The 27,042-nt window shown below is 42.0% G+C and overlaps 3 protein-coding genes across 5 annotated transcripts in view; 1 reads left to right on the top strand and 2 right to left on the bottom strand.

The window, feature by feature from the left end:
- Positions 1-2,004, bottom strand: part of NCBP1 (nuclear cap binding protein subunit 1) — a 37,411-nt gene extending 35,407 nt beyond the window's left edge. Inside the window, exon 1 of the mRNA XM_077912624.1 lies at positions 1,318-2,004. Within this exon, the coding sequence (XP_077768750.1) occupies positions 1,318-1,351 (34 nt within the window). The 5' untranslated portion in view covers positions 1,352-2,004. The remainder of the gene's footprint in view (positions 1-1,317) is intronic.
- Positions 1,547-26,595, top strand: TSTD2 (thiosulfate sulfurtransferase like domain containing 2). Of its 3 annotated transcripts, none has more exons than XM_077912626.1 (10): positions 1,547-1,992; positions 4,195-4,407; positions 8,096-8,409; positions 10,636-10,756; positions 16,160-16,285; positions 17,128-17,233; positions 20,972-21,090; positions 21,592-21,750; positions 22,200-22,338; positions 24,177-26,595. In XM_077912626.1, exons 2-10 carry the CDS (start codon positions 4,243-4,245, stop codon positions 24,506-24,508), a joined length of 1,581 nt encoding a protein of 526 aa, XP_077768752.1. In that variant the 5' UTR covers positions 1,547-1,992; positions 4,195-4,242; the 3' UTR covers positions 24,509-26,595. The 3 variants fall into 3 exon arrangements, with proteins under 3 accessions (XP_077768752.1, XP_077768753.1, XP_077768755.1); XM_077912627.1 differs by lacking the exon at positions 1,547-1,992 and adding an exon at positions 2,193-2,424; XM_077912629.1 differs by lacking the exon at positions 1,547-1,992 and adding an exon at positions 5,039-5,153 and having other exon boundaries at positions 4,289-4,407.
- TMOD1 (tropomodulin 1) overlaps positions 25,449-27,042 on the bottom strand; it is an 80,957-nt gene continuing 79,363 nt past the window's right edge. The window contains exon 10 of the mRNA XM_077912630.1: positions 25,449-27,042. Within this exon, the coding sequence (XP_077768756.1) occupies positions 26,978-27,042 (65 nt within the window). The 3' untranslated portion in view covers positions 25,449-26,977.

Genomic DNA, 27,042 nt, shown 5'->3' with positions numbered 1-27,042 from the left:
CTCCGGATCCTCAGGCATCAGATAAGGATGAACTAGAATATCCTCTCAAGCCATTCCCTAGCAGAAATCTGATGCTTCAATGTTAAAACACATGTGATTCTGCTCCTACTCCTAAATGCCCCAAAATTCAAGGACAGGCAAATGTTAGTGAAGAAAATCATATATTAAATGAAATTTTTCTTCCATATTTTTTCTTATATTGTTGACATGTGCCAGCGTTTGTCACCTCTCAAGCATTAACAGATGCTAAGTAAGTAAATATAACCATGAGATACTTGTTACATGTATTAACTCATTTATGACCCTCACAAAACTGAACAGAGGTCGGTATCCTTACACTTCTACATTACAGACTAAAGTTTCCAGGGGTGCTAGAACCTGGGCAAGATTATGAAGTAATGGTGGAGTCTAGCTTTGAACTTAAATCCTCTGACTCCAAAGTCTGGCCTCTTAACCATTATACCACATCCCTTTTAAAGAATATAGACTATTCTATAACCTGGAACATAGTAACAGAACTACTCAATTTCTTCCCTTTTTGGTGGATGTGTGCTCTTGACTGATTCCCGTAATGCGAGCATATTTTCCTGTTTTTAACCTGCCAAATTATCCTTGTTTTTTTTTTTTTTTTTTTTTTTTTTTTTATGATGGCAACACCGCGATCATCACCCTGGAGTGCAACCATCCAAATCCCTAAGGCCTCTCCAGTTAAGTTTTTCCAGCACCCTTCCCTTTCAACGAGGGAAATAACACTTGCAGCTAATTCAAAATCTACTGTAACGACGTGCATCTGTTTGTTAGTGACCTGAGTGTGGGGAACAGACGGCTTTCTTTCCTTGGAGCATGAAAGAAGGCAAATCCACGGATGACGGATACAGCCGAGCTCAGACTGCGATTCCTCCGATCTCCCCACTCACCGCTTTGTTCCTTCCTCTCTGGGGGCCCTTTCCAGGTGCAGTTTGAGGGTCAAAACGAGACCCTGGGACTAGCGGGTACCTGTCACTGTGCCTAAGAGGCGGCCGCACAGACCCTGGTGTATTGCCCTGCTCGGCGGTACCGAGGACCAAATCCTGAAGACTCCTTAGAGACCAGAGGTCCAGCAGGCCGACGACTAAAGGAGCTGGGGCGGAGGGGAGCGGGGCCTTTTAACAAGTCGCCGGGCCTCACCCTCGCTCCACTCTCCCGGGCCCCCCGAACGCTGCCGGGGTGTGTGTGTGCGTGTGTGGCGGGGGGAGGGCTCCCCATCCTTTCCTCGAGTCCCCGCGATCCCGGCCCCCACCTGGGCGCGGCCTCGGCGGTCGGGCCTTGGGCACTCACCGTCGTTCTCGTCGCTGTGCCGCCGCCGCGACATGCCGCACGCCGGGCGCCGCCGAGCTGAGAGAGGCCGGGCGGGAAGCGCGGCAGGAACTGTCGGGCCGCCGGCCGGTGCGAGGACACAGACGAGGCGCGCGCAGGGGCCGGCGCGCAGGCGCACTCGCTGGCGACGGGTCCCGGAAGCGCAGGCGGGAGAGGCGGCCGCGGGGTGCGCGGGACGGCTCGGCGGGCTCGGGGACCGGAGAGCCGGCGTCTGGAAGCTCAGCAGGCCGAGGGCGTCCGGTTCGCACGCAACCGCCCCCTCGGGCTTCCTCCGCCTCTCCGCAGCTTCCCTCTCCCGCCTTTCGCTCTAAGTCCTTCCGGGGACACGCGGAAAGCACCGCCCCTTCAGCCGGCCGGAGGCGGCGGGTCAGGAGCCAAACCCGGCGGCTGCCGGGCCACCAACGCACGCCGGAGTCCCCGCCTCAACTTCGGACCCGCCCTGGGGCTCAGGATTTCCCGGCGGCCCTTTCGCGTACGCCCTCGAAGACTTCCGGGGCGAGGTGACGTCTCCCGTGCTCCTTTCTCCGTGAACTCCAGGCGGGGGCTGGTGGAGGTTCTTGGGACGCGGAGCCGTGACGACTGCTAGGCGGAGACGGTTCGATGAAGAAAGATCCAAGGAAGGACCGGGACTGGCGGGTGCGTGCTCATCTTACTCCCACTTCCGGGCCTTTTGCCTCGTCGGGAGAGCTGGGCGGAGCGATTGGCCTGGCCCGGCGCGCGGGGTGGGGCCGGGCGGGGGGCGGCGCTGCGCTTGCGGCCCCCGGGGCTGGGAGACCGGGTTCCTCGCGTGGTTGTCCTGCCCCTCCTCCTCCTCAGTTGTTACTGGGGGAGGAACAGGTGATTGCTCTAGTAATGTATTCAGTACTGGGCCCCTCTTTACATGTGTGCGAACGTGACTTGCCCTGAACGTCTCTGATGAGCACCGCGCCTGCTTCTCTGCCTTGTCCGTGGTCGCTGAAATTTCACGCGTCTAACTGGAACCCTTGTTTCATTCTCTTGTCCTAACCGATTGCTCTGTCAGCCATACCCATTTCACCGTCCATCTGATTGCTTCATCCAGAAGTGTAGGTAGGTAGGAGTCATTCTTGGGTCCTCCTTTTTCTTCACTTCCTACCGAACAAGTCTATCTGTAAATCTTGCCAGCTCTACTTGAAAGAGTAATCCACAATCAGACCACGTTAGGCCTCGGTGTACAACACTCCAGTTACTTTGCATTGCAAATTCTATACCCTGACCTAAAGAATTGTGCTCGCTCTTTTTTTTCTTTCTTTCTCTTTTAAATTTTATTCATTTATTCATGAGACACAGAGAGAGAGAGAGAGAGAGAGAGAGAGAGGCAGAGACACAGGCAGAGGGAGAAGCAGGTTTCATGCAGGGAACCCGACACAGGACCCCATCCCGGGACTCCAGGAAGGCAGGCGCTAAACCGCTGAGCCACCTGGGGCTACCTCTGTGCTCTTTCATCACTGTACTGCATCCGTTCTGACTTTCTTCCTGTTCCTCTAGTAAGGCAAGCTTCTGTCCACGTTTAGGAATTTATACTATTTCCTTTGTCTCTGCTCCTAAATCTGCGTGGATGGCTCCTTGTCGTTTTGGTCTCAACTCAAACATCAGGTCCTTAATGAAACCTTCCCTGGCTACCCAGTTACTGTGTTTATTTCATTCAACAAATGTTGTATTTATTGACATTTAGCACCTCCTATATATGCATGCAGTGCTAAGGATGCAGAGGTGAACAAAGGAAAACCCTTGCTTTCTCAGTGTTGGTGACCCATTTAGGAATAAACATAGTGCAATCAGAGGAGTGACCAAAGGGACAGTAGTAGATGAGAGAGGTGGTGAACTTTAGACGTCATCAGAGTATGTTGAGAAGCCTTTGGGACTTTGGTAACCTCTGTGGGGTGGAGGACAATTAGACTGTTGCAATAATTCAGTTGAGAAATTGTGGTGGCTTGAGTGGGATTGGAAGTTTGTCCATTTTGAGAAGATTTGGCCACACTAATGATTTTTTTTTTTTAAGATTTTATTTATTCATGAGAGACACACAGAGAGAGAGAGGCAGAGAGAGAAGCAGACTCCATGCAGGGAGCCTGATGCGGGACTAATCCCGAGTCTCCAGGATCACACACTGGGCCAAAGGCGGTGCTAAACTGCTGAGCCACCCGGGCTGCCCCACAATAATGATTTTTATATTTTATATTTCTTGTTTATTAAAATGGGGCTTTCTTGGTTGTTATTTCGTCTATGGAATGGAATTTGCATTTTAGCTCTAAAGTTAAAGGACAAAAAAGAACAAAGTGTTTATAACTAAAGTTACTAGCACACGGCTTGGGTGGCTTGGCTTGTACCTGGTGCTTTTCTGGTATCATTTACCTTAAATGTTTGCAGGGCTTACCCCTAATTTAAATTCCTGCTCAAATGCTACTGCCTCGGAAAGACTTTACCTACTCTCTGTTTTTAAGTGCCCTGCATCACTCTTTCTACCCTGGTTTTTATCTTCATGGCCCTTTTTCCTATCTGACTTTTTGAATTTAATCAAGATATTCATTTGTAAAAAAAAAAAAAAATCATTTGTTGATTTCCTGTCTCTCCCCACTGCAATATAAACGTCCAAGAAAGCAGAGACTTTTTCTGTTTCTTTCACTGCTCTATTCCCATTGTCTAGCACAGTGCTTCACATAGAGTAGGTGCTAAACAATTATTTATTGAATGAATGAGTGAATGGATGGATGGCTTGGGCTGCTGGGCTCATGCTTATTTGCCTGATACTGATTCGCTTCAAGTTTACTTCAAGTAGTAATCAAAGACTGACATTGTTGTCTTTCCTTTGCTTTCTAGGAGACAGTTAACTGAAAGGAACTTGCCCCACTACTACAACTAAACCAGATGCCTTCTTTCACTTCACCAGACCAAGGAGATGACCTGGATGCCTGTGTTTTAAGATTTTCAGACCTTGATTTAAAAGACACAAGGCTTATCAATCCCAGTAGTAGTCTCAAAGCAGAGTTAGATGTCTGTATGAAGAAGAAATACTCGTTTGCCAAAAAAAAGGTAAAATTGCTTATTGCTGTTAAATTTCAGGATCGTTATGTATAGTTAATTCAGATACATCTATTACTAGGTCACCACTCGTCAAGGTTTTCCTCCAGGGAGTACAGGGCTAATGAGACAGGAGGCTGCTGCCATGCTCAAAGTACTAGTCAGAATCATTATCCAGTGATCTTAAGTCAGTGCCAGGCAAAGAAGAATCATGAGCAAGGTGTGGCTATGGAACACTTATGGTTGAGTATTTGAGGACAGATCCTAGACAGATGGGCTGGATTCCTTTTACCACCTATGGATAGAAATACAGGAGCCCAGGAGACTTTAACATAGGGAGAACAGATAGGCAGTAGGGCAGTTGCCATCTAAGACTCCTGATCTGATCTAGCTGGCTGGGTTCTGTTGGTTAGGAGGAAGGACACAATGGTCCAAAATGGTTGTGCAAGCTTGCTGAGGACAGTTGGGATTAGATTATAATGGGAGGTGATGTTGGTGTGCTGCTCTTCTATGCCATTTATCCTTTCTTGCAGAGAACATTGACTCAAACCTCTTCCTATTGAAGCTCAGAGCAAGGAAAATGACCTGAGGACATGCAATTGAGACTTAGTTTTCTTACTTTCTGTCTGTTGTCCTTCTGCAGGTAGCTGTTGTTGGCTTCATGTCAAAGAATAATAGATGTTTCTGCTTATAACTTCTTATCCACCATGCCTCTGCTCTCATCTCATGCAGATGTCCATGAAAATGAAACGCAAAGGGTACAGAAAGGTTTTTTTCAAATACTATCTTGCAATAATTTCAGACTTAGAGAAAAGCTGCCAGAATTGTATAGTGGACCCTCATATCCCCTTTGTACACAGGCTCCATTCCTGTTTTATCAAGTGTCACAAATGGCTTTTATAGATCCATTCTAGGATCACATGTTACATTGAGTTGTGTTTCATACCTTCTTCAGTCTGGAGCACTTTCTTTTTTTCCTCCTGTGAAATCATGACCATGACATACTTGAAGATTACATGAGTTATTTTGTAGAATATCCCTTTGTTTGATTTTAACTTATATTTCCTTATGATTCGATTCAGATTGGTGCTTTTATTAACAAGACTATCCCACAAGAGATGCTGTGTTCATCTGGCTACAATCTATCAGGCGGTTCACAGTGGCGATTTGTCCCATTACTGGTGATGTGAACTTTGTTTACTTGATTAAGGGAGTGTCTGTCAGATTTTTCTGCTATAAATTTTTCTTTTTTCCCTTTTAAATTACTCAGCATTTGGGGGGAAATGCTTTGGGCCTATGTAATTATCTTTTTCCTCATCCAGCTTTCATCTTCTAGCTTTAGATTCATTGATGTTTCTCTGCTTAGTTGATTGTTACTGTGATGACTGCTAAAGGGTGATTTTCTAATTGCTTCGTTCCTTCTAGATTTAGTGTTTGGCATTCTGCTGTAAAGAAGAGCTTTCTCTTCTCCCAATTTATTTGTATCCGTGTGCACTCAGGTTACATTTTATTTGTTGAGTTACAGTCCATTATGTTATTGTTTATTATGATGTTCAAATCATCTCACATTTTGCTCGGAATCCTTTCAAGCTAGTCTCTACATCCTTTTGACTTGTTCCCATCATTCTTTGAGCATTTCCTTACTTTCTAATTCGACAAGGTGTTCCAAGGTCATCTTGCATTTTTCCTGACCCATCCCTGGAGTCAGACATTTCTTCAGGGAGCTCTGGTTCCTTCTAGTGAAGGACTGTCAAAAACCAAAACCCACAGGCTCTGCGAGCTCATTGCTACCAAATATTGCCTCTCCCAGGACCTCTGGTGTATGGAGCTAGGAAAATATATAGATGAATACACAAATGTCTAGATGTATTGTATATATACTTCTGTATTTTCTACTGTCTCAGTATTAATCACACCATGAGCACATGCCAATACTTTCAGTTCCATTCCAGCATCACAAGAGTTTTTTTCTAACTCTCCCTTTCCAATATTTATAACTTCCCTATTTGATGAGGTTGGTGAGAAATCTAGTTCCAATCGGTCCCAGTATATTTTCTTTTTTGCTTGTTCTCTTGTATGGAATAATCAATGTACTCACCCTACCAAGTTGCCTCCTTTACCAGGACCTGCCTTCCCCTTGTAGGCCTCACTCACCTCTGAGCTGCATCCTGGCCTCTCTTTCCTTGAACAGACTCCACAGAGGTCCTAACTGCTGCTAGGTCCTCAGTGCCTTGTTCACAAAATCTTAAAAGACCAGATAAGATTTGAAAATCAAAGTTTAAACGAAGAAGCACTTATGTTGACATACATGCACACACACTCTCTCTTTGACTATTTGGAAAGAATAACTGCAATAGAGTATAAAAAATGCCCTCCAGTGTAATTTCCTCTATTTCTGTCTGAGACACTCCAAATACAGTTGTGTACAGCTAGAGGATGGTCCACTGTGGTGGTTCATATCTGTTATCAATGTTTAGAGTGCCCATTTTTGGATGCTTTACAGTAGTTTCCATATACGTTAAAAAAGTTAAAAAAAATACATACATACACAGGTATATATAAATACCTCTTCCCATTAGACCAGAAGGGAACAATTATTGAGACACTGATAAACATAATCCCATTCAGCCTCCTTTTGTACATCAAAATACCACAGAGTTGAAAAACATGACAAACTGGGAAACAAATTTGTGATAACTATGATTAAGAAAAGGTCACTGAAACCACTTACAAATCAGGAAGAAAACAAATGCCACAATAGAAAAATAGGAAATAGATATGAATAGGTAAGTTATACAAGAACAAGGAATTGATATGAAAAAATACCCTCCTAATCAAATACATGCAGATGAAAGTATATCTCTTTTGCCTTGTAATTCAGGTCAACACTAGAAATACTGATAATAAAAAAAATGCTGATAAAACTTGATGCTGTGGATAGAATGTCACCTTGTTGGTGAGCATATATAAACTGGTATGATTTTTCTGGAAGTCACTATCACAATTTTAAGTTTCCTGTTTCTTCATCCCAAAAGTTTTATTCTAGACGTTTATTTAAGGTAGATGGTTAAAGAGATGTAGAAAGATGTATGCATGGAATGCTCATTGAACATTGCTTATAACTGCAAATATTGGAAACAAAAAAATGGCCATTAGGAATTGGTTAACAGAATTATGGTACATACACAGTTTTCTGCTTAATTTTTTTAAACAGTAAGAATAAAAACAAATTATTTTCCAAAAAACAAGTCAACACATCTTGATATATTTCTTTCTGTTCTTTTTCAGTGCACTTTTTAATATAGTTGAGATTATGTTGTAGAAGTAAATTTTATCCATTGTTTTTCATTTAACGTTATATCATAAGTATTTTCCCTCATAATTTAAAACTAACTGCTCAATATTCCATAGTAAGTATATTCCATAATTTCCTTGACCATTTCGTTTTTAGAAGTGACATAGTGTTGTTTGTAATGTTTTACTAATTTCTGAAATTGAAGCCCTTTCCTTAAGAACAGTCTCTAACAAGTTTTAGATTGAGGTATAAGTTTACAAAGAAAACTGTTACTCTCAGGAAGTTCTTCTATAAAAAAATAGGACATAAAACTAGAAAACCCTGTGGAAAGATAAGGGATTCACTGAGACTTCTACCAGCTTTAAACTTAAGATTAACAGTGGCATATTTGAAATGTAATTGCAGGCATTTGCCCTTTTCGTCAAAACCAAAGAAATTCCAGCACCTTCTTTTGAATGTAAAGATAAGTGGTGGAAATGCTGTCAACACCTCTTCAGAGACCAGATCAGCATCCACAGACATGCAGCAACACAACATGCTGATGAGATTTGCCACCAGACTGCTTCTGTGTTAAAGCAGCTGGCTGTGACATTGAACACCTCAAAGAGCCTTAAGTCTGAGGTCAATAGGAACCCTCTAAAAGAGTACTTTATCTATAATCATGAAGTGTCTGCTTGGCTCCCTGATTTAAGCTGCTTTAGCCCTGATGAGTTGATAAGGTAAGAATTTCATTCTGTACTTCAGTTTAACTTTAAAAGTTGTTCCAGCCACAATGTGATACCACTCCTATCCATGAAAATGGCAAGATCCTTAAGGCACAAAATTTCTCTGTGGCCTGCTAAGCTAAGCCAAAACCACTTACTCTGTATTACAGAAGCAATAGCATACACCCATGTAGCTGGCAGCATTCACTAGGTTTTGTGGAAGGCTACATCTAATCTTCTCTAGGGAGAGGTAATGAACAGAACATTGTATTGTTTTCAAAGAGAAATTGGAAGGCTCAGAAATGTTAATGATCTCTCTACCCTGAATAATATTAGAGTTTTAATTAATTAATTAATTAATTTATACAGAAGCTACCTTTTATTTTGTTTTTTATTTTTATTTATTTATTTTAAAGACTTTTTTTATTCATAGAGACACACACACACACAGAGGCAGAGACATAGGCAGAGAGAGAAGCAGGCTCCATGCAGGGAGCCTGATGTGGGACTCGATCCAGGGTCTCCAGGATCATGTCTTGGGCAGCAGGCGGCGCTAAACCACTGCACCACCGGGGCTGCCCAAATATTAGAGTTTTAAAAACAGTTTTTATTATCAAATATTTTCTGAGTTGAATATGTTTTAGAAGGGATATTAACTTTTAGAACTGGGGCATAGGATTAGAAGTTTAGATCTTGCCTTTGAAAAACTCAACAAGTTATATTACAGAATTCTAGAGGACAAATTTCTGATTTTAAGCAATTTCTGAACTATTTGGTGAGAAAATGTCCAAATTTAATATACTCTTGTCATTAGTATTCAGTTTCCCCTGCCTTTGAAAAAGTCACCAAATTATATGAATTGTTATCTATTCTCCATGTTTATCAAGAGAAGGAGAAAGAGAATTGAACTTGGAGTGAGAGTTGAGGTAGTCACTAAAATTCTTGGTACCGTTATTTTCTCACCTCTAAAATAGGAATAAGGATGCCTGCCCTGCTTCTGCACAGTGTTTCTCTATAAATTATATAAAATGATGATGGTTGAGAGCACCGCTGAACTATAAAGTACTGTACAAACATGGCCTTTTTGCTTCTCTATGGTTCCATGCCTCAAGGAATTTGCTTTCTAGTGAGAGAAATAAATGATACATGAAACAATTAGCAGATGATATGAGACAGGCTATATAATTATCAGTTGAATTGTGTAGTACAGATAATAATTTGTTCCAGTAGTTTAGAGAAAGGAAAATAGGTTCTAAAATAGGCAAGGTTTCAGAGGAGAGTAGGCCCTGCAATATGATGAAGGTATTGGTGAGAGTTCCAGATTCCAGAGCTGGCTGGGACCTTCATTATCCTTTATTCCATAGCATTCTCTAAAATATGTTCTATGCAATACCAGTTCTGAAGGATGTTAACAGGCATTAAAGAGAGATGCTAAAGACAAATAAGGTTGGGAAGCACAAGCTTAAAATGTTCTTTATCACAGGACTTTTCAGAGCCTTGGATAGATAAGGGGCTTTCATTGAGATTCTCAAAGAGGGAGATACTATCTGCAAGGTTTCTCCTACATGTAATTTCATAGAATAGCTCCAGAGCATACTTTGGAAAGTGCAGTCAGTCCATTTCACTTCTCTGGTTTTACAGATGAGGAAGTCAATGTCAGAGATGATAAGAGACTAGGTCCCAGGTCCCACGACTAGTTAGACCGCACAGTGCAGCAGAGAGTATGGAGTCTAGTGTCAGAAGACTGTTGTCGATGTCTTGACTGTCACCCTGTAGCTGTCTCATCTAGGAGGAATTGCCCTTGGTTTACTCAGCTATAAAGTGGGGATAATAATAATCCTTCCTATGGTTAAGAGGATTACATGAAAAAATGGAAGTGAAACCTTCTTGTATGATGAGAGATTCAAAAACAGATACTGCCTTGCCTGAGAGGATAAGCCAGAAAGGACTCAAATTTCCAGCTGTTCTGTAAAATGGGTTCTTATTTCCTGTCTCATGGCTATGATGATGAAATGAGGAAATCAGAGTACACTCACTTTTTTGTAAAGTAGATTGGGTGCAGATAATGTCTTCTTCAGAGCAAATGCTGATGGGAGTTGCTCCTTATTTCAGAGCAATAGTAGGAGCAAAGTTAGCCTCTGTCTTGGCCTCCCCTCTGACACTGCATGAGTCTACTTGGTGACTTGTGGCTGCTTTATGCCAGTGACTCCAATGTTTTTTTTCCCTGTGGCTTTCTTCTAGTGGCCAGGGCAGTGATGAAGGAGAGGTGCTACTTTATTACTGCTACCGTGACCTAGAGGATCCGCACTGGGTCTGTGCCTGGCAGACGGCTCTGTGTCAGCACCTGTACCTCACAGGCAAGGTAATGCCTCCCACACCTCACCCTTCAGGGGACTCCTCTTGTTTCCAGTTTGGATTACAGAGGTTGTGCTCAAGACAAAAAGGATTCAGTGTCAGGCTCTTAGAAATCCGTGAAATCCTGCTAGGCTTTTAAGTCGATTACTGAACAGTAATTTAACATGGCGTTTTACAACAGTATTTAATGGACTGAGAATCAGCAGACTTTTTCTTACAGAGCCAAATAGTATTTTTGGCTTTGCACAAAAAACTACTCACTCCTGCTTTTATCAAACCCTAAAGTTGTATGTGTAATTGTGAAGAAACTATAACAAGGTACAATTGGGTTAATTCTGCAATATTTCTTATCAGTTGTCTAGCCATTGTATGTTGTTTAAAAACTAAAGTTTAAATCTTTATGATCTTGCCTGCTTAGATAGGCTTTTCCTTGGTAGAAAATTCCTATAGACTGTACTCAAGAAGTACCTAAAATGGATTTTGTTGATTTTTTTAAAGATTTTATTTATTTAGAGAGTGAGAAGGGGGAGGGGTAAAGGAAGGGGGGAGAGAGAGAATGTCAAGCAGACTCTACACTGACCACGGAGCCCTATGTGGGGCTCAGTCTCACAACCCTGGGGTCATGACTTGAGCTGAAACCAAGATTTGGACACTTAACCGACTGAGCCACCCAGGTGCCCCTGATTTTTTTGATTTTTAAGTCCATCCAATAAATTATATTTGTTTCCTAAACAAAACCTACTCAACCCTGCCACTATAATATGAAAACAAACATAAACACTAGGTATAAGAATGGGTATGGCTGTGTCCCCATAAAACTGTATGCAGAAACATAATTTGCTGACCTCTGGCATTAGGAAATGCTCTTGATATGTTAGCTGGGAGAAATTTCACAGAACCAAACATACAGTAGGATTCCAAGTTGCTTCTTACTTTTCCTAGATCATGCCAGGGTCCTTTACCATTTTGTTTTTTTTTTGTTTTTTTTTCCTTTCCTTTACCATTTTGTGGTGTTGACATTTGCTGTTCCCTTCTCTCTAGAATGCTTCGCCCCTAGATCTTTGTTTGGCACGTACCTCACTTCGGATCTCTGCCTGCATACATATAATCTGATCCAAAAGCAGTCCTCTCTCTAAAACTTCCCACTTTTTGTCCCTTTCTGCTTGGAGAATTTAAAAGACTTCATTAACATCTGAAAGTATAATCTTTGTTTAATTTGTTGCAGTCTGTCTCTCTAATAAAAGCTTGCTAAGGACAGGAACTTTGTCTTAATTAATTGATGTATTCTTAGTGCTAGATCAGGGCTTGGCACATAGCAGATGATAAATATTTGGGGAGTGTTGAATAAAGGACTAAATATACGTTTATAACAAAACCACAAGTGTTTGTGTAAGAAGATGGAAGGTAGAAGATACCAAAATGTTAATTATGGGCAGTTCGGGTGGCTCAGTGGTTTAGCGCCGCCTTCAGCCCAGGGCGTGATCCTGGAGACCCAGGATCAAGTCCCACGTCAGGCTCTCTGCATGGAGCCTGCTTCTCCTTCTGCCTGTGTCTCTGCCTCTTTCTCTCTCTCTCTGTCTCTCATGAATAAATAAATAAAATCTTTTAAAAAAATGTTAATTATGATTATGTCTACATGGTAAGATTGTGGATGGTTTTTGTTATTTTTCTAAAAAAAATTTTTTTTTGAGTGGGGGACACCTGGGTGGCTTAGTTGGTTAAACGTCTGACTCTTGATTTTGGCTCAAGTCATTATCTCAGGGTTATGAGATTGAGCCTAAAGAGCAGCTCTGTGCTGAGTGTGGGACCTGCTTAAGATTCTCTCCCTCTGTTCCTCCCCCACTTGTGCACAAGCTTACTCGTGCACATGTGCACTCACTCTCCAAAAAAATAAATAAATAAGAGGGGGTGGGTGGGGAAGGGGCAGAGGGAGAAGGAGAGAGAGAGGCTCGATCTCAACCCTGAGATTATGACCTGAGCAGAAATCAAAAGTCTGATACCTAACTGAGCCACCCAGGCGCCCCTTTTCTAAAACATTCTTAATGATTGCACTATACATATATATATATATATATACACACACACACATATACTTGTATACAAATATATATATATATAGAAACAGAGAGAGAGAGATGATGTACTTTTAATAAACTTTTATCAAAAGGAAGTGAATTAGATTCACTCTGAGGTCTCCTCGGGGTATGACACTGTACTATCTTAAGCCTGATCTTTCCCACAGGTATTTTAAGTCCCTGAGGCAGTCGTTTGATCAGTAATGTTTTCCACACTCATGTTTCCTAACAGATGGTGCCAAAAGCTTCCTTTAGCTCAGTTAGTTCATTATCATGTCCTGCCCTTTCTACCTCTACAGTACCCCTTGCCTCCATTCACTCCTGCCTCCTCCTCCATGACCTCTGTCCTCCACTTCAGTAGCTTTTAAACCACTCTTGTTCTTCTGTCCTTGCCTGCCATTTAATCCATCCTCCACTCTGCAGCCAGAATCATCTTAAAAGGTAAATTAAACACCCTGTGTGTTCCTCAGAATCTCTCTGTCTCTCTAATGCATTTAGAGTAAAACCCCAATCCTTAACATAGCCTTAGGTTCCTGCATAATTTGGCCCTTCCTACCTTTTCTGCCTATCTGATGTCATTCTTCACTCATCCAGCGCCATGCTCTTTCAGTTTTTTGGAGCCCACAAAGTTTTTTTTTGTGTCTTTGGGTCTTTTTCCAGGCAAACTTTCTTCAAGGAAATCTCCCACACCCACACAGTTTCTTCTGTAAAATTTCTACTCAACCTTCAGTTCTTAGTTCCAGTGATACATCTACAAAGAGACCTTTCTTGACCTTAAATCCAAGTTTATTTCCCCCGGTACAATCTCGCATAGCATCTTGCGGTTATTTTTCATAGCCCTTGTCACTCTAACTTTTATCTTAATATCTGTGACCTCCCATAGTCCGTAAGCTCTAAGAGGGCAAGAACTCTTTTCTTTCACTGTTGGATCTCTAATTCCTAACACAATTCCTGGCATATAGTAAAAAAAAAAAAAAAGGAAACAAAGAAAGGCTAGTAAACGTTTGTGGAATGAATACCTTTTTTTTTAAAGTACACTCCACAAGCAGCATGGAGCCCAACATGGGGCTCAGACTCATGTTTATGAGGTCAAGACCTGAGCTGAGATCAAGAGTTGGACATGTAACCAACTGAGCCTCCCAGACACCCCCAGAATGAATTACATTTATTATCACCTCTATTTAGAGAACACCCTGAAAGATGGATGTTCTCACAGTGAAGCTGAATGTACAAAATATGAAATCAATCTCTTCCCATGTTTGGGGTCAGGTTTTTATTCTTGGCTCAGTCTGAGGTGAACTAGCAATGAGGGTCCCTACCCACAAGGTGGCAGCACATGCCTGGGTCTTAGTGTAAATCCTTAGACTTGAAGGATACCTACCTGCCCAGTTGACTGAGGAAATTTTCTGCTGGTGGGAGAATATTGGCATTTAGGTAGAGAAAGAAGAGAACTTCAAGATTCTAGGAAGAAGTTCTGATGCCTATTGCTATACATTCCGTATTGCCGCAAGAAATTTGAGGGGACACATTGGAGACTTTGGAAGGGAAAAATTAATGTGATTTGGAATGAATATCTGGCTTTGAATCGCAGATGTACCACCTACCAACTCTGTGCCCCTGGGCAAGTTGCTTGATTTCTCTGAGCTCCTGTTTCCTTTTCTGTCAGATGGGAGATCATGATACCTACCTTTCAGGATTATAATATAAAGCTCCTGTATCATAGCAGGTGTTCAATAAATGCTAACTATTGCCGTCCATCCCTGAGGTATAAGGCCTTCCTCATTAAGGAGTCACCTTGAAGGTCTCTCTTGAAGACTCTTAGGGATTGAAAGTCTAGTAGTGCATGAGTTTCGAGATAACTCTGCCCCAGTTATACAGGGATTAGGTGTGCTTGTCTTTTATTTGGGGTTTGAGATTAAAATAACATAGGAAAGAATCTACTAGCCTACCCTAAAGACAGTTACATAGAAGTATGTACTTTATCTGCCACAGTCAAAAACAGTTTTACAGTAGATTTCCTGACACTTACTCTGGTTCAGCTCTATTTTTCTATATAGATTCTTGAAAAAATAGAAGTTGTTTGGTGGGATAGTTGTCTGTACAGCAGAGATGGCTTACTCTTCCTACTTTCCTCTCCTGTGCCCAGAATAGGCTTTATCAAACTGCAGTACTTTCTCAAGGAGCCTGAATGTGATCCAGAATCCTCATCATGGAACTCTGGCTAGCTACTACTAGTGATTTGGCATTGGCTTATGAAATGAATCCCATTTATATCCATGCCCTAAAGAATCAAGTGAGGCAACAAAGTATCTTCTCTGGGTCCTGACAAAGGGCAACCTTTAACATTTTCCAAATTCTAGTGCATTAGTAGGTATCATTACCATATAAATGGTAGTAACAATATAGAACCTCTGTCTCCATAGAGTACCATGATGGTGGAGTGTCGTCCTTTCTCTCTAGCATTTTTCTCTAGAGAGCTCAGCTCATTCTAAAGAGATCCATCTTTAAATTCGTCCACAGGGTTTTGTGGTACCAAGACAACTACTTTGCAGGCCTCCTTGGGCATTGCCTCTTAAGGCAAGGCCCTTAACCCAAGTTCAAATGTCCCCTAACCAGTGATGCATTTCAAAGAGAATACAGCCTTTGAGAAGCCAAAAAGCTTCCAAAATGGATACACATTTATTTGTTCAACAAATATGAATCGAGTATCTACATGGCAGGCACTGTTCTAAGCACTAGTTACGCAGCAGTGAACAAAAGAGACATGCACCCCTTATGGAACTTGCATTCCAGTGGGTGGGTTTGCAGTGGTGTGCTTCCCTCCAGACATTGTGCAGAGGCGTACTTACATGCATTCCTAGCTCTCAGCTGTGCTCTGACTTGGGTAATATCTCCTCAGCAGTTCTCTTCATTGTTGGTTCTCTTTTATCTCTGTTTTATCAAGATGAAAAAATTGAGATTCAGAGAAGTAAGTTAATTTGCTCAGGGCCACACAGCAAGTAAGTGGCAAAGCTGAGTCTTGATCCTAGATTCACTGATCTGGATTTAGGTTACGGTTGAAATTTATTTCTTTGGTCATTGGACAGCAAATGGGGCTTTCTAGAAGTTTCATTCAATCCATTCTCTTGTTCGGTGCACATCTATTGAGTACCTTCTCTGAACTGTGGGCAGTGCCATTTTAGAAAGCTACAAGTATCTTCACGTGGTAACACTTGTACTGTGTGTCTGCTTTTCCTGCTAAACTCATGGACACGCACAAACCTGTTCTGTCCCGGGAAGATTTAAATTAAGCAAAGAACAGGCTGCATTCCCTTTCTCACCATCTTGTGTCCCAGGTTCGAATTGCTACAGAAGGAATCAATGGGACAGTTGGTGGAAGCAAACTGGCCACCAGACTCTATGTGGAAGTCATGCTTTCCTGCCCATTGTTTAAGGATTATATGTGTAAGGATGATTTTAAGGTAAGAGAAATTAAGAATAAAATGGGTTTAGAGCCATTTGTGCCTCAGTGCCTCTTCCCACTGTAGAGGAGAGCAGTGTGGAGAAAGAAGTAGTGCCAGATAAACACCCTTTTCCCGTTGGGCTTTGAGGCTGTGCAGGCATAGGAGCATGTGCATTCTAGTTCTTTACTAAGTCACCCTGTGGTCTTGGGCAACTTAATGCCCTCATGGATTTTAGTCTCCCTTCCTGTAGAATAAGGACATTACAGTTTGCACAATCTAACTCTAAAACTTAGATATTTTGCTCACTTAAGGACCACCTGGCTAATTTAGGGCATCGCTACGTTATTAGTAAACTTGGAATTGCAAGACTAGTACTTCACACCACATGGGGGTAAAGCTGTTGCTTTCACAGCTGAGCTCCTTTGTTTGAGTGTCCTTGTGCTTTGCCACAGTAAGTGATAAAGGTGGGGAATACCTTACCTGGTGTTAGTGCTGGTGGTGGGAGGGAAAGAAAGGTCATTGCTCCAGAGCAAAAGCTAGGATGTAATTTTACATGTTGAAATTATTCAGTGGTGTTTCAGTTTGTAGTTAAATGCTCCTAGCCATAGAAACACCTTTTCAATTTAACATTTCTGTATGTGGTAGGTATGTAATAGATATTTATTAGTGTTGAATTATCTGAAACATTTTAGGCCCTAACTCCCTTTCCCTATTAAAACATTAATTCTTATTTTGAGGCTTCTTAAGATTTCAGCTCATAGTATTATTACAGGACAGATAAAATTCTTGTATCTGGCACTTGTCTTATATCTGGAGATGGAAGAGTAAGACTGTGTTCTGTTTTGCTTCTCATTGGCTAGACCAGCAAAGGAGGGGCTTGCTGTTTTCCAGAATTGCGTGTTGGTGTGTTTGAAGAAATTGTGCCCATGGGGATCAGTCCCAATAAGATCTCCTACAAGAAGCCTGGTATGCTTGCATTTAGAAGAAAAATTTTGCTTTTCTGCAGAGGGACAAAATTTGATATAGAAACAAATGTGGGAGTCAGACACTCTGATCAGTAATCCACTCTTTAAAATAGCTTTGGGATATGGAATTTAAGAAACAAAGAGAAAAGAGACAAAAAACCAGGTTCTTAAGTACAGAGAACAAATTGGTGGTTGCCGGAGGAAAGTGGGTGGGGGAATGGGGGAAATAAAGAGGATTAAGAGTACACTTATCACGATAAGCACTGAGTAATGTACAAAACTGTTGAATCATTATATTGTACATGTGAAGCTAATAGAATATGGTATGTTAATTATACTTTAAAAAAATAGCTGTAGGATGGCCAGCCTGTGGGTCATTCAGTGCTTAAACTGGTTTTCTCTGTGGTGCTCTTGATAATTGAAGACTCACCCCTTAGAATGCTCTTATTTTTCCTGATGATTTGGCAAGAAGTTGTTTTCTTGGTTCAAAAATAGCAATCTAGGAAGAGTGTAATTGTTACTTATAAATAGTTCATCAACTGAATAACACACAGGTTTTTTGCTACAGGAAGCAAGTGGCTTTCAAATCCAAAGCAGTTTGTTTGCAAGTGCTCTAGAATGTTCTCCTCCCCTTCTTCACCATGGTTACTGTAGATGGTTGAAACATTTGTTTGGTGGATTTTTTTGTTTTTTCTATGAAAATTTTCAAACATTAAAAAAAGAGAAAATAGTAAAGTGAATTCACATGTACCTGTCATACAACTTCAGCAATTACTAATTCATTACCAACTTTCTTCTATACCCTGTCCCCTTCCCTCATCCTGGATTATTTTGAAGGGAATCCCAATGTCATGTCATTTCATAAATATTTTCGTAAAAATCTCTAAAAGGTAAACATTTAAAATAATAAATAAGGGCTCCCTGGGTGGCGCAGTAGTTTAGCGCCTGCCTTTGGCCCAGAGCGCGATCCTGGAGACCCAGGATCGAATCCTACGTCGGGCTCCCGGTGCATGGAGCCTGCTTCTCCTTCTGCCTATGTCTCTGCCTCTCTCTCTCTCTCTATCATAAATAAATAAAAATTTTTAAAATAATAATAATAATAAATAACTGTAAAGCTATTATTACCTCTAAACAATTTTAATAGTAATTCCTTAATATTATCAAATATTATCAAACACTAGACAGTATATAAAATTGGTAAGACTAGCAAAGGAGGAGCATGCTGTTTCCCAGAATTGCATGTATTTGAAGAACTCATACCCATGGGGATCTCATAATTTTTTTAAAAGATTTATTTATTTATTTATTCATGAGAGACACACAGAGAGACAGAGACACAGAGGGAGAAGCAGGCTCCATGCAGGGAGCCCAATGTGGGACTCAATCCTCGGACTCTGGGATCATGCCCTGAGCCGAAGGCAGACGCTCAACCACGGAGCTACCCAGGTGTCCCAGGATCTCATAATTTAAAAAAATTTGTTTCTATTAGGATTTAAGTAAGATCCACTCATTGTGATGGATCCCTGTGTCTCTAAGTCTCTTTTAACTTACACATTTGCCTTCCTCCTTTTTTTCCCCTTGCAGTTTATTTTTTGAAGAAACTAGGTCATTAATCTATAGAGTTTCCCACAATCTGGCTAGAGCTGATTGCATCTCTTCTGTCCTCTATTTCCTATAGATTGGTAGTTAGAGCATTGCTGGCAATAGAAATAAAATGTGAGGCACATATGTAATTTTATAGTTTTTAGTAGCCACATTTTATTTATTTTTTTAAAAGATTATTTATTTATTTATTTGAGAGAGAAGCAAGTGAGCAAGCAAGCATGAATAGGGTGAGGGGCAAAGTGAGAAGCACACTCCCTGCTGAGCAGAGAGCCCAGTGCTGGGGCTCAATCCCAGGACTCTGGGATCATGACCTGAGCTGAAGGCCGACTTCTTAACCAGGTGCCCCTAACAGCCACATTTTAAAAGTAAAGGAAACAAGTGAAATTCATTTTAATAATGTGCTTTAATGCAATGTAGCCAAAATATTTCTATGTGTAATCATTGTAAAAAAATTACTAATGGGATATTACTTTTTTTTGCTTACTAAATACTTGAAATCCTGTATCTATGTCACATCTTTGGCCACATTTCAAGAGCCTGATATCCCCATGTGACTAGAGTCCTCAGATCCAGAGACTTGGTTAGATTCAAATTTGATACCCTTTTCTCTTTCTTTCCCCCCAAGACTGCCTGATAGGTAGCATTGTCCTCTTTCATCAGGAAACACAAAAGTCCGGTTGTCTCTCTTCACTTTCTAATATGTAGGTATTTAAATGAATCCTAAAGGTTAAGCCAGAGTAGGATACAGTCATCCAGGAAAAGAGACTCATGCACGTGGAGAGATGGCCCCAAAAGGGCTGTGTCTACACAGTGCCCCTACCTTAGGATAATTAAAGAGCTCTTGGTCGGTGCTACCAAACATTGCTTGTGAAATTCGGGGAAACTGGGCTCTGGGAAATGCTGTGCTGTTTTCATTTGAGCCTCGTTGTTTGAAGGCACCTCTTTTCAACACGTCCTTGTGAGTCCCTGTCCAGTCAGGCCTTCGAAGGGCTAGTAGAACAGCAGCGAGGAATGGGTTTAGTTCCCTGTAGTGTCCTATAAGTGGAAGTCTTAGCAGATTTCTGTGTTTCTCATCACAGTTTTGAACCTCCCTTTGCAGCTTGTTTTGGTGACCAAGTAATTAGGTGATAATAAATCAGTTCTGGCCTCGTAACATTCACCTTACAATGCAGATTCCTTGCCCATGCTCTGGGGACGGTAGCCTTACCTGGATACTTAGTTTCAAGTGGTTGTTGCTGTTTACCCCTGAGCAGAATGAGCCTCCTTTGGTGCCATCAAGCTCTACCAGAGCCCCTGTCTGTGAGGGGTGGTTACTCCCCATTGTCAAATTCACTGGAAGTTCCTCACAATCGACTGGGGTGTCTGGACCCCCAAAGATACAGTAATATTTCTATTCTGTAGAGTTGAGAAGGCCAGGGGGACCCCACCAGACTGAGATTCTCTCCTTTTAGTCTCCTTGGATTTTACTAATTTTCTTCTTTTCCTTTCTCTCCTGCCTGCTTTAGCTTTTCCTTCCTTTTCTCTCTCCTGCCCTGCTCTCTCATGTGTCACTTCTGCCATCAGCCCCTCCCACTCTTTTTCTTTCACTCATGGACACAGACTTAGACAACATTCTTCTTAACCTTTTTGTCTTTTTAAAGAACAGTCCAACTTTATTCTACAAATTTTTACTCTCAGCTGCCTGTCAAGGTTCTTAGCTTTGAACCTAGGCTTGCCTTTGTTAGAGTCAAAACCCTATAGTCAAACACATAGTCATGCCCAAGCTCCTCCACGTACAATGAAAATAGAATGTTGGCTATATAATGGACCAGCAAACCCACATGGCAACTTAGATCCCAACTGGCTTTTATCATTGGGTTAGACCAAGTATGGGAATGGAAAATTCTTTGACGAATCATTTCTAAGCCTCCAGATCTCCATAGCACTTATCTGTGGAGGAAGGAAGTGAGGTTATCTGGAATCACTGAATAATTTCATCATGGCCATCAGAGAGTGTTATTTTCAGACATAATTGCAGTTATGAATAAAGGTTTGGGTGGAAGGAAACCGAGCAACACATAAGTCATCAGGCTGGGCTAGCTGGGATTGGATTTTGTTTTTGTCTTGTGTAAGTAAATTTTTGGTTTGGTTTTAGGAATCCATTTATCCCCAGGTGAATTTCATAAAGAAGTAGAAAAATTTTTGTCTCAGGCAAATGAAGAACAAAGTGATACTATCCTACTGGACTGCAGAAACTTCTATGAAAGCAAAATAGTAAGTAAGAGTTGAGTTCAGTGGAATGGCAGGTCTCCCCCTTCCCACATCATGGTGTGTTTGCCAAGCGATACTGTGTATGCCTACCTGTGGCCAAGTCACATAGCTCTCCCCGCACTGCTAGCAGCTTCAAAACCCAAGCCTTTGAACTCAGGATCTGGTGAGAACGTCTAAGAAAATAGGAATTAAAGACATCTTGGCACATAATGTATTTGTTGGCTCCCATGTGCCTACCTATGACATGTGTCAAAGATGCTATAAAGTAGGCTATGGGCAGCCTCTCCAGTTCCTCTGAGGACTCTGGGAAGATGACCCACAGCCCACCAGTCTTGTTTCTGAGTTCCAGAATTGACGGTGAAAGGTCAGAGTGTAGGATGAGAACAGCAACTAGTAAGTGTTTCCTTGCCACAGGGCCCTGAGTGGGGTTGATGCAGAAAGAACCTTTGTTCTTATGAGGTATGTTTTTCTGATCATTTTCCTTCTGTGTCTCTTATATCGCAGGGACGATTCCAGGGCTGCCTAGCTCCAGACATCAGGAAGTTCAGTTATTTCCCTAGCTACATTGACAAAAATCTAGAACTTTTCAGAGAGAAGAAGGTGCTGATGTATTGCACTGGGGGCATCCGTTGTGAGCGGGGTTCAGCCTACCTCAAAGCCAAGGTAAGTTAACCCCCTTGGGGGCCAAGAATGCTCCACCAACAGCATGTGTTGAGTGTTCCAGCCCCCCCTTCATTCCCTCTCCCACCCCCTACCTGCCAGGGATTTAGTTTTCCTTTGTATGGTTTCAACGTAGAGTTTGTAAGTACAAAATCTGAAGTTCTTAAATCTCAAGATGTGGGAAAGCACTTAACAGTCTTAGAGTCTCATCAAGTACAAAAGGGAAAGCTTAGTTAATATCTCCCTTCTCCTAATCCTTATGCTTGATCCTGAGAAGAACACATTCACATAACATGTTCCAACAGGTGTCTTGCTATATTTAGGAGGCAGCAAAAATAGCTGGGCTTCCCAGGACCTAGTGAAGGTCCTGACTGCTGTCATCACCTGCCATTCGTCTGTGGAGCTTACCAGTCTTTGCCTCCTCAAATTTCCTCTTATTTTTCCTCACATAGGGAGTGTGCAAGGAAGTGTTCCAACTCAAGGGTGGCATCCACAAGTACCTGGAGGAATTTCCCAATGGTTTCTACAAAGGGAAGTTGTTTGTTTTTGATGAGCGTTATGCCTTATCCTACAACAGTGATATAGTGTCAGGTAGGTCAGCATGGGCTGGAACTTAAACCCACAAGGCAGGCACGCTCTCTGTATGAACCATTCAGGAAGGCAGCCCAGTACTGGTTATGTGAAGAGGAAAACAGGGAAAAGAATTAATGAAATATGACCATTTCCCAACAGAGTTAGAGATACAACAGAAGCCTGGATCAGGAATTGGGAGACCTATACTGGGTCCTGGCTTCCCCATTTACTAGTTTGGCAGGTCTTTTCCAGTGGGTATGATGTCACTTGTTCTGCCTACATGCTGGGAGTTGAACTAATAGGTTGAAACAAGGGTCTTAACCAGTAGTTGATATATAGAATCCAGGGGTTCTGTGAATTTGGATAGGAAAATAATTTTATCTTTATTTTCGCAACCCCACACTAACTGTAACACTTCCTTTGATTGTTAATGTAACCAACAGATCAGTAATATTAAATGCACCAGTGACTATTTAAAACCACAATATTTTCATATATTATGAAGACATCTCCAAATAGCATTTATATTCATTATTCTCTCAAAGTGGAAGTAGTTATTAGGTCCCCTGTCTTATTTAATGTGTTAATAAATATCTTAGCTATATCACAGATTTTTAAAAATGTTTTGATATTTTGTATTTCTGTCTAATTGGTTCCCTTTGTAATCCTATGTATTTTTAGAACCTCCAGTTTAGGTGGTCTGTAGACACATGTGGTAGGTTAGGTACTTTTGAGTGGTGGCTAGGGCATTCTGAGGTCCAAGGGCGGGGGTGGCCACAGGAGGATGTGAGTTCAAGAAGCCTGTGGTTTGACGGTAGTGTTAAGTCCTCACTGGTGTGGGGTCAGTAAAAGGAGAATGGAAATAATTCTTAAGAAAACTGGCTCTTGCCCCTGGATGCCATAGTTTTGACCAGGAAAGGTCATAGGCAGACAGCCCTAGTGGCTGTTGTAATTTCCTAGAACTCCTGTGATCAGAGCCTGAGATTGAATTACCACTCCAATAATGAAAAAGATTGGAGTATGATCGCCTTTTCCCCTTTCTTCTTGATATTTTTATTAATTTTAATTGGCGTTGTATTTGTGTCTCTTATTGAAAGCTACTTGAAATCTGTTTTGGAGCTAGATGGAGAGAAGAATTATAAATAAGTATAAATAGTGGATTTGAGAAATGTTACAGAAGAAAAGTTGGCAGGATTTGATGGGTACTTACATGTGAGTGTGAAGGCAAGAGAGTAGGCCCAAAGGTAGCTTAGATAAAACTAATTAAGGAGACTTAAAGAATGATGTGGTCACTGCTAACAGGAAGTTGGCATGGGAAAATGGGCTGAAAAAATAGATAATGGGAATTTTTTAGGAATTGAGTGGTCAAGTGTCCACTAGCAACAGCGGGAGAGCCTGAGGCTTGGGGGAAGAGGGGCGTGGAATACAGAAGTTGAATATAGATGTGAGATCGTGTGTATTCACATATGTTGTATTCCGTGACAAAGGGAATGATCTAAAGGAAGACCATTGAACCAAGGGGTAATTGGCCAGCTTTGGAATAAAGAAACAATACTATCTTTTCTAAATAGGAAAAAGAAAAAAATGAGTCATTGAATATTGGAATCAGGAAGACAGTTCCCAGATAACACTGGGAACCACCTCCCACCCACCACCCGCCCCTGCCAAAACAATGGAGGTGAGGGAGCATTTTTTTTGCTAGAGGACAGGAGACTCTATTTAGAAACCTTTCCAGGCCCAACAGGGTATATTAGCTGATGTGCTAAGAGTTATATTTAGGACCTGGAGAAATGCCTGTCTACATGTGTCCACATGTATGTATATGTTTAGAACTAGAGCTTTTCTTTCTTCCCCAGAATGTTCATACTGTGGAGCCCCATGGGACCAGTATAAACTCTGCTCAACTCCCCAGTGCCGCCAGCTCATCTTGACCTGCCCTGCTTGCCAACGACAAGGATTCACAGCCTGTTGTGTCACATGTCAAGACAAAGGGAGAAGGCTGGCTTCAAGTCCCTCCCAGAGCAGCTTTAAAGAGGAATGTGAGTGCACAGCCCGACGGCCACGCATACCCAGCGAACTGACGCAGCAGGTGCGGCTCCCAACGAGCCCTGAGCCCCAGCCTGATGTTGGTGAGGATGGGCCATGCCTATGTGAGCAGCAGCAGTTCCCTAGGCCTTCAGAAAGCTAGTTCACAGGGACCACACACTGGAGAATATCAAAGCTGCAGCAATAGAAACTTGAGCGCTGGCAATGCCAACATCATAAACTGGGTACCATACTGGCCATCTAAACTCCAGAGGGGCTGGGAAGAGGGAGTCGAGTGCTGACCACTTACCTGAGACATTTGACTCAGAAGATGCCAGAGCACAGAAAAAGGTGAGCTGAGTAGGATGGCAGAGCTGCTGGGGAAGAGAGCCTTGAGCCTAGTGACCAGGTTGTGCCCTCTATGTGCCATGTAGCAGACTGGTGGTAGTCATTTGTCTTGTCGGCAGACCTGTTCATCCTGGTGGCAAAAGTGTAGCCCTGGAGGGTGACTCCTTAGAAGCAGGCCACTCAGGTCACCTACTATCCACTCCTACCCTCATCTCTCTGGCAGCTTGAGAGACTAAGGATCTGCAGGCTATGGCATTTGACTCACCTCTTGCTTTTGTAAATAAAGTTTTATTTGAATAGCCACACTCATTCATTTACATATGATCTATGGCAGAATTTAGTTACAACAGAGACCTCATGGCCTGCAAAGCTGAAAATATTTGTGATCTGGCTCCTTTATAGAAAAAAAATTGCCATCCTTTGGTCTAAACCTACAACACACCTGATGGAACAGGTGGTCTTAAAGATGTGGCCCCCTTCATTTTTTATTGAATTGGTTTCTGTGAGTGAACTCTCCTTAAGAGTCTCTGCTTCCCCCAGTACCCACACTCTTAGCTTTTAAGTATTCTCTTTGAAGGATTCAGATTAGCTTGGGGACACTGATGTTTTGGCATTTTTTTTAGATGAATGCCCCGAACATAAGACACATTTTGAATGAGGTCATTTAGCATTGCCGTGGTAGTTTCCCAGCCTCTGACCAACATGTGAGGCATGTGTCCATTTCCCACTAGTCACAAGAAACACAAACACAACCATCCATAGACCAACAGATTTAATACTATATTGCCATTTCCAGTGATGCAGAATATAGCTGCAGTTGTGTTTCAAGGAGAAGCCTAGTGGGGATGGCCATCCCAACAGCATGGTGCCACTCCTGGGCCCATCTGCAGCCTCAGTAGACACTCTTCCATAGTGGTGAGGCCCTGGCCACCTCTGGTTACCCTGTACTGTCCACATCATTACAGTTCAGCGTGCGAGACTTTTCCTTTTTCGTCAAGCCTCTGCTCAGTGCTCTGCAGCTTCGTCTGTGCTTGTCCACTCTTTGGCCTGTCCTTTATCATAAGATTTGCTGAATCACTCTTGAAAATAACTCCCAAGCAACAGAAATGCTAGTTTAACTGGCACTGTGGTATATTAAAAGGCACAAGGGCATTGTGGCTTAACATTTTTGCTGGATCCCAAGAGATGCACATGATGTTAAAAAAGGATCTGGCAAAAACACCATTATTACATTTTCAGAATCACCATCTTGGGATGGTTTGGCCAGGGTTTCTGAATTCTTTAATATCTGGATTTTCTTCACCGTTGGCCTTCAGAGGCTTAATTTACAGGCATGAGATCACTGGTGACTTGTCTAATAAGTGACGTGATACATGGTTGAAGTCTGTAAGTTTAGCCATGATGGACTAGAAATTTCTCTAGTGTTTTACCTCACATAAGCCATTGGACCACTGTGCAGTGTGGAAAGGTGTTTTCAAGTATTTGGCCATAGGTTTTCACATCGTTGCGGTTGGCATTCAATAAGGAAAACATTCTTTCTGATTCCAATATTAAACTGTAAATAAATCCCAGATGTTCGTAAGAACACTCAGGGAAACAAACGTTTGTTGCCTGGGATTGGTCAAGAAAGGATGGTTTTTGAGACTTGAAATTTCACCATTGGCTTTTTCATTTCTTTGTATCCAGCAAAAGGAATCTCACGTTCCTTGGTTCCTGGCAGAGCTCTGTGGCTTCAATCTCTCTTTCCTGAGGGGCAAAATTGTATTTCTGACCCAATAATCAATTTGGCAACTTTAATCTTGAGGTTCTTCAAATTCAAAGGAGGGTTAATAAAGAATGATAATCTGTTTGCTAAATACCTAAGATCAAATTCAAAATAAAGTATTTTATAATGCTTCTCAACCATGCGGAAGAGTGGGCTGTTTGTTCCTATGTTACACGTTCTAAATATACCTGAAACACCACGCAGCACGGCCACCAAAACTGGGCTCCCAGGGTTAAGTCCTGCTGCTAGAACATCTTCAGTAAGATCTGTCGGTTTAGGGTCCTCTTAGTTTTTAAATAATAACCAGACTGAATTTCTGTGACTAAAGAAAAACTTCACATTAACCATAATTTATAAAATTTTCAACTACAACCACTAGTTAACCTAAAACCTTAGTGCATAAAGAACTGAACCACGAAAGGGTTTTGTGCCGGCATTTTGCCTTCTGGTTTCCACTGCAGAGCACAGATTATCAGTAGAACATGTGCAGTTCAAAGGCATGGTCGTCCCCTCCACACACTAGACGCCACTTCGGACCTTGGGAATGATGGGCCCAGTTAAGTCTGCGAGCCTCCTCTTCCTCA

This window comes from Canis aureus, chromosome 10, assembly GCF_053574225.1.
Source record: "Canis aureus isolate CA01 chromosome 10, VMU_Caureus_v.1.0, whole genome shotgun sequence".
Classification (NCBI taxonomy): Eukaryota; Metazoa; Chordata; class Mammalia; order Carnivora; family Canidae; genus Canis; species Canis aureus.
The sequence above is the reverse complement of the archived record's forward strand: the minus strand, read 5'-3'. Positions and strand labels throughout refer to the sequence as shown.

Excerpts from the sequence above, each read along its gene's own strand:
- TSTD2 (XM_077912626.1), top strand. The coding sequence starts at position 4,243 with ATGCCTTCTTTCACTTCACCAGACCAAGGAGATGACCTGGATGCCTGT. Across the intron at positions 16,286-17,127 it reads TGTGTAAGGATGATTTTAAG|ACCAGCAAAGGAGGGGCTTG; the intron begins GTAAGAGAAATT and ends CTCATTGGCTAG. Across the intron at positions 17,234-20,971 it reads GATCTCCTACAAGAAGCCTG|GAATCCATTTATCCCCAGGT; the intron begins GTATGCTTGCAT and ends GTTTGGTTTTAG.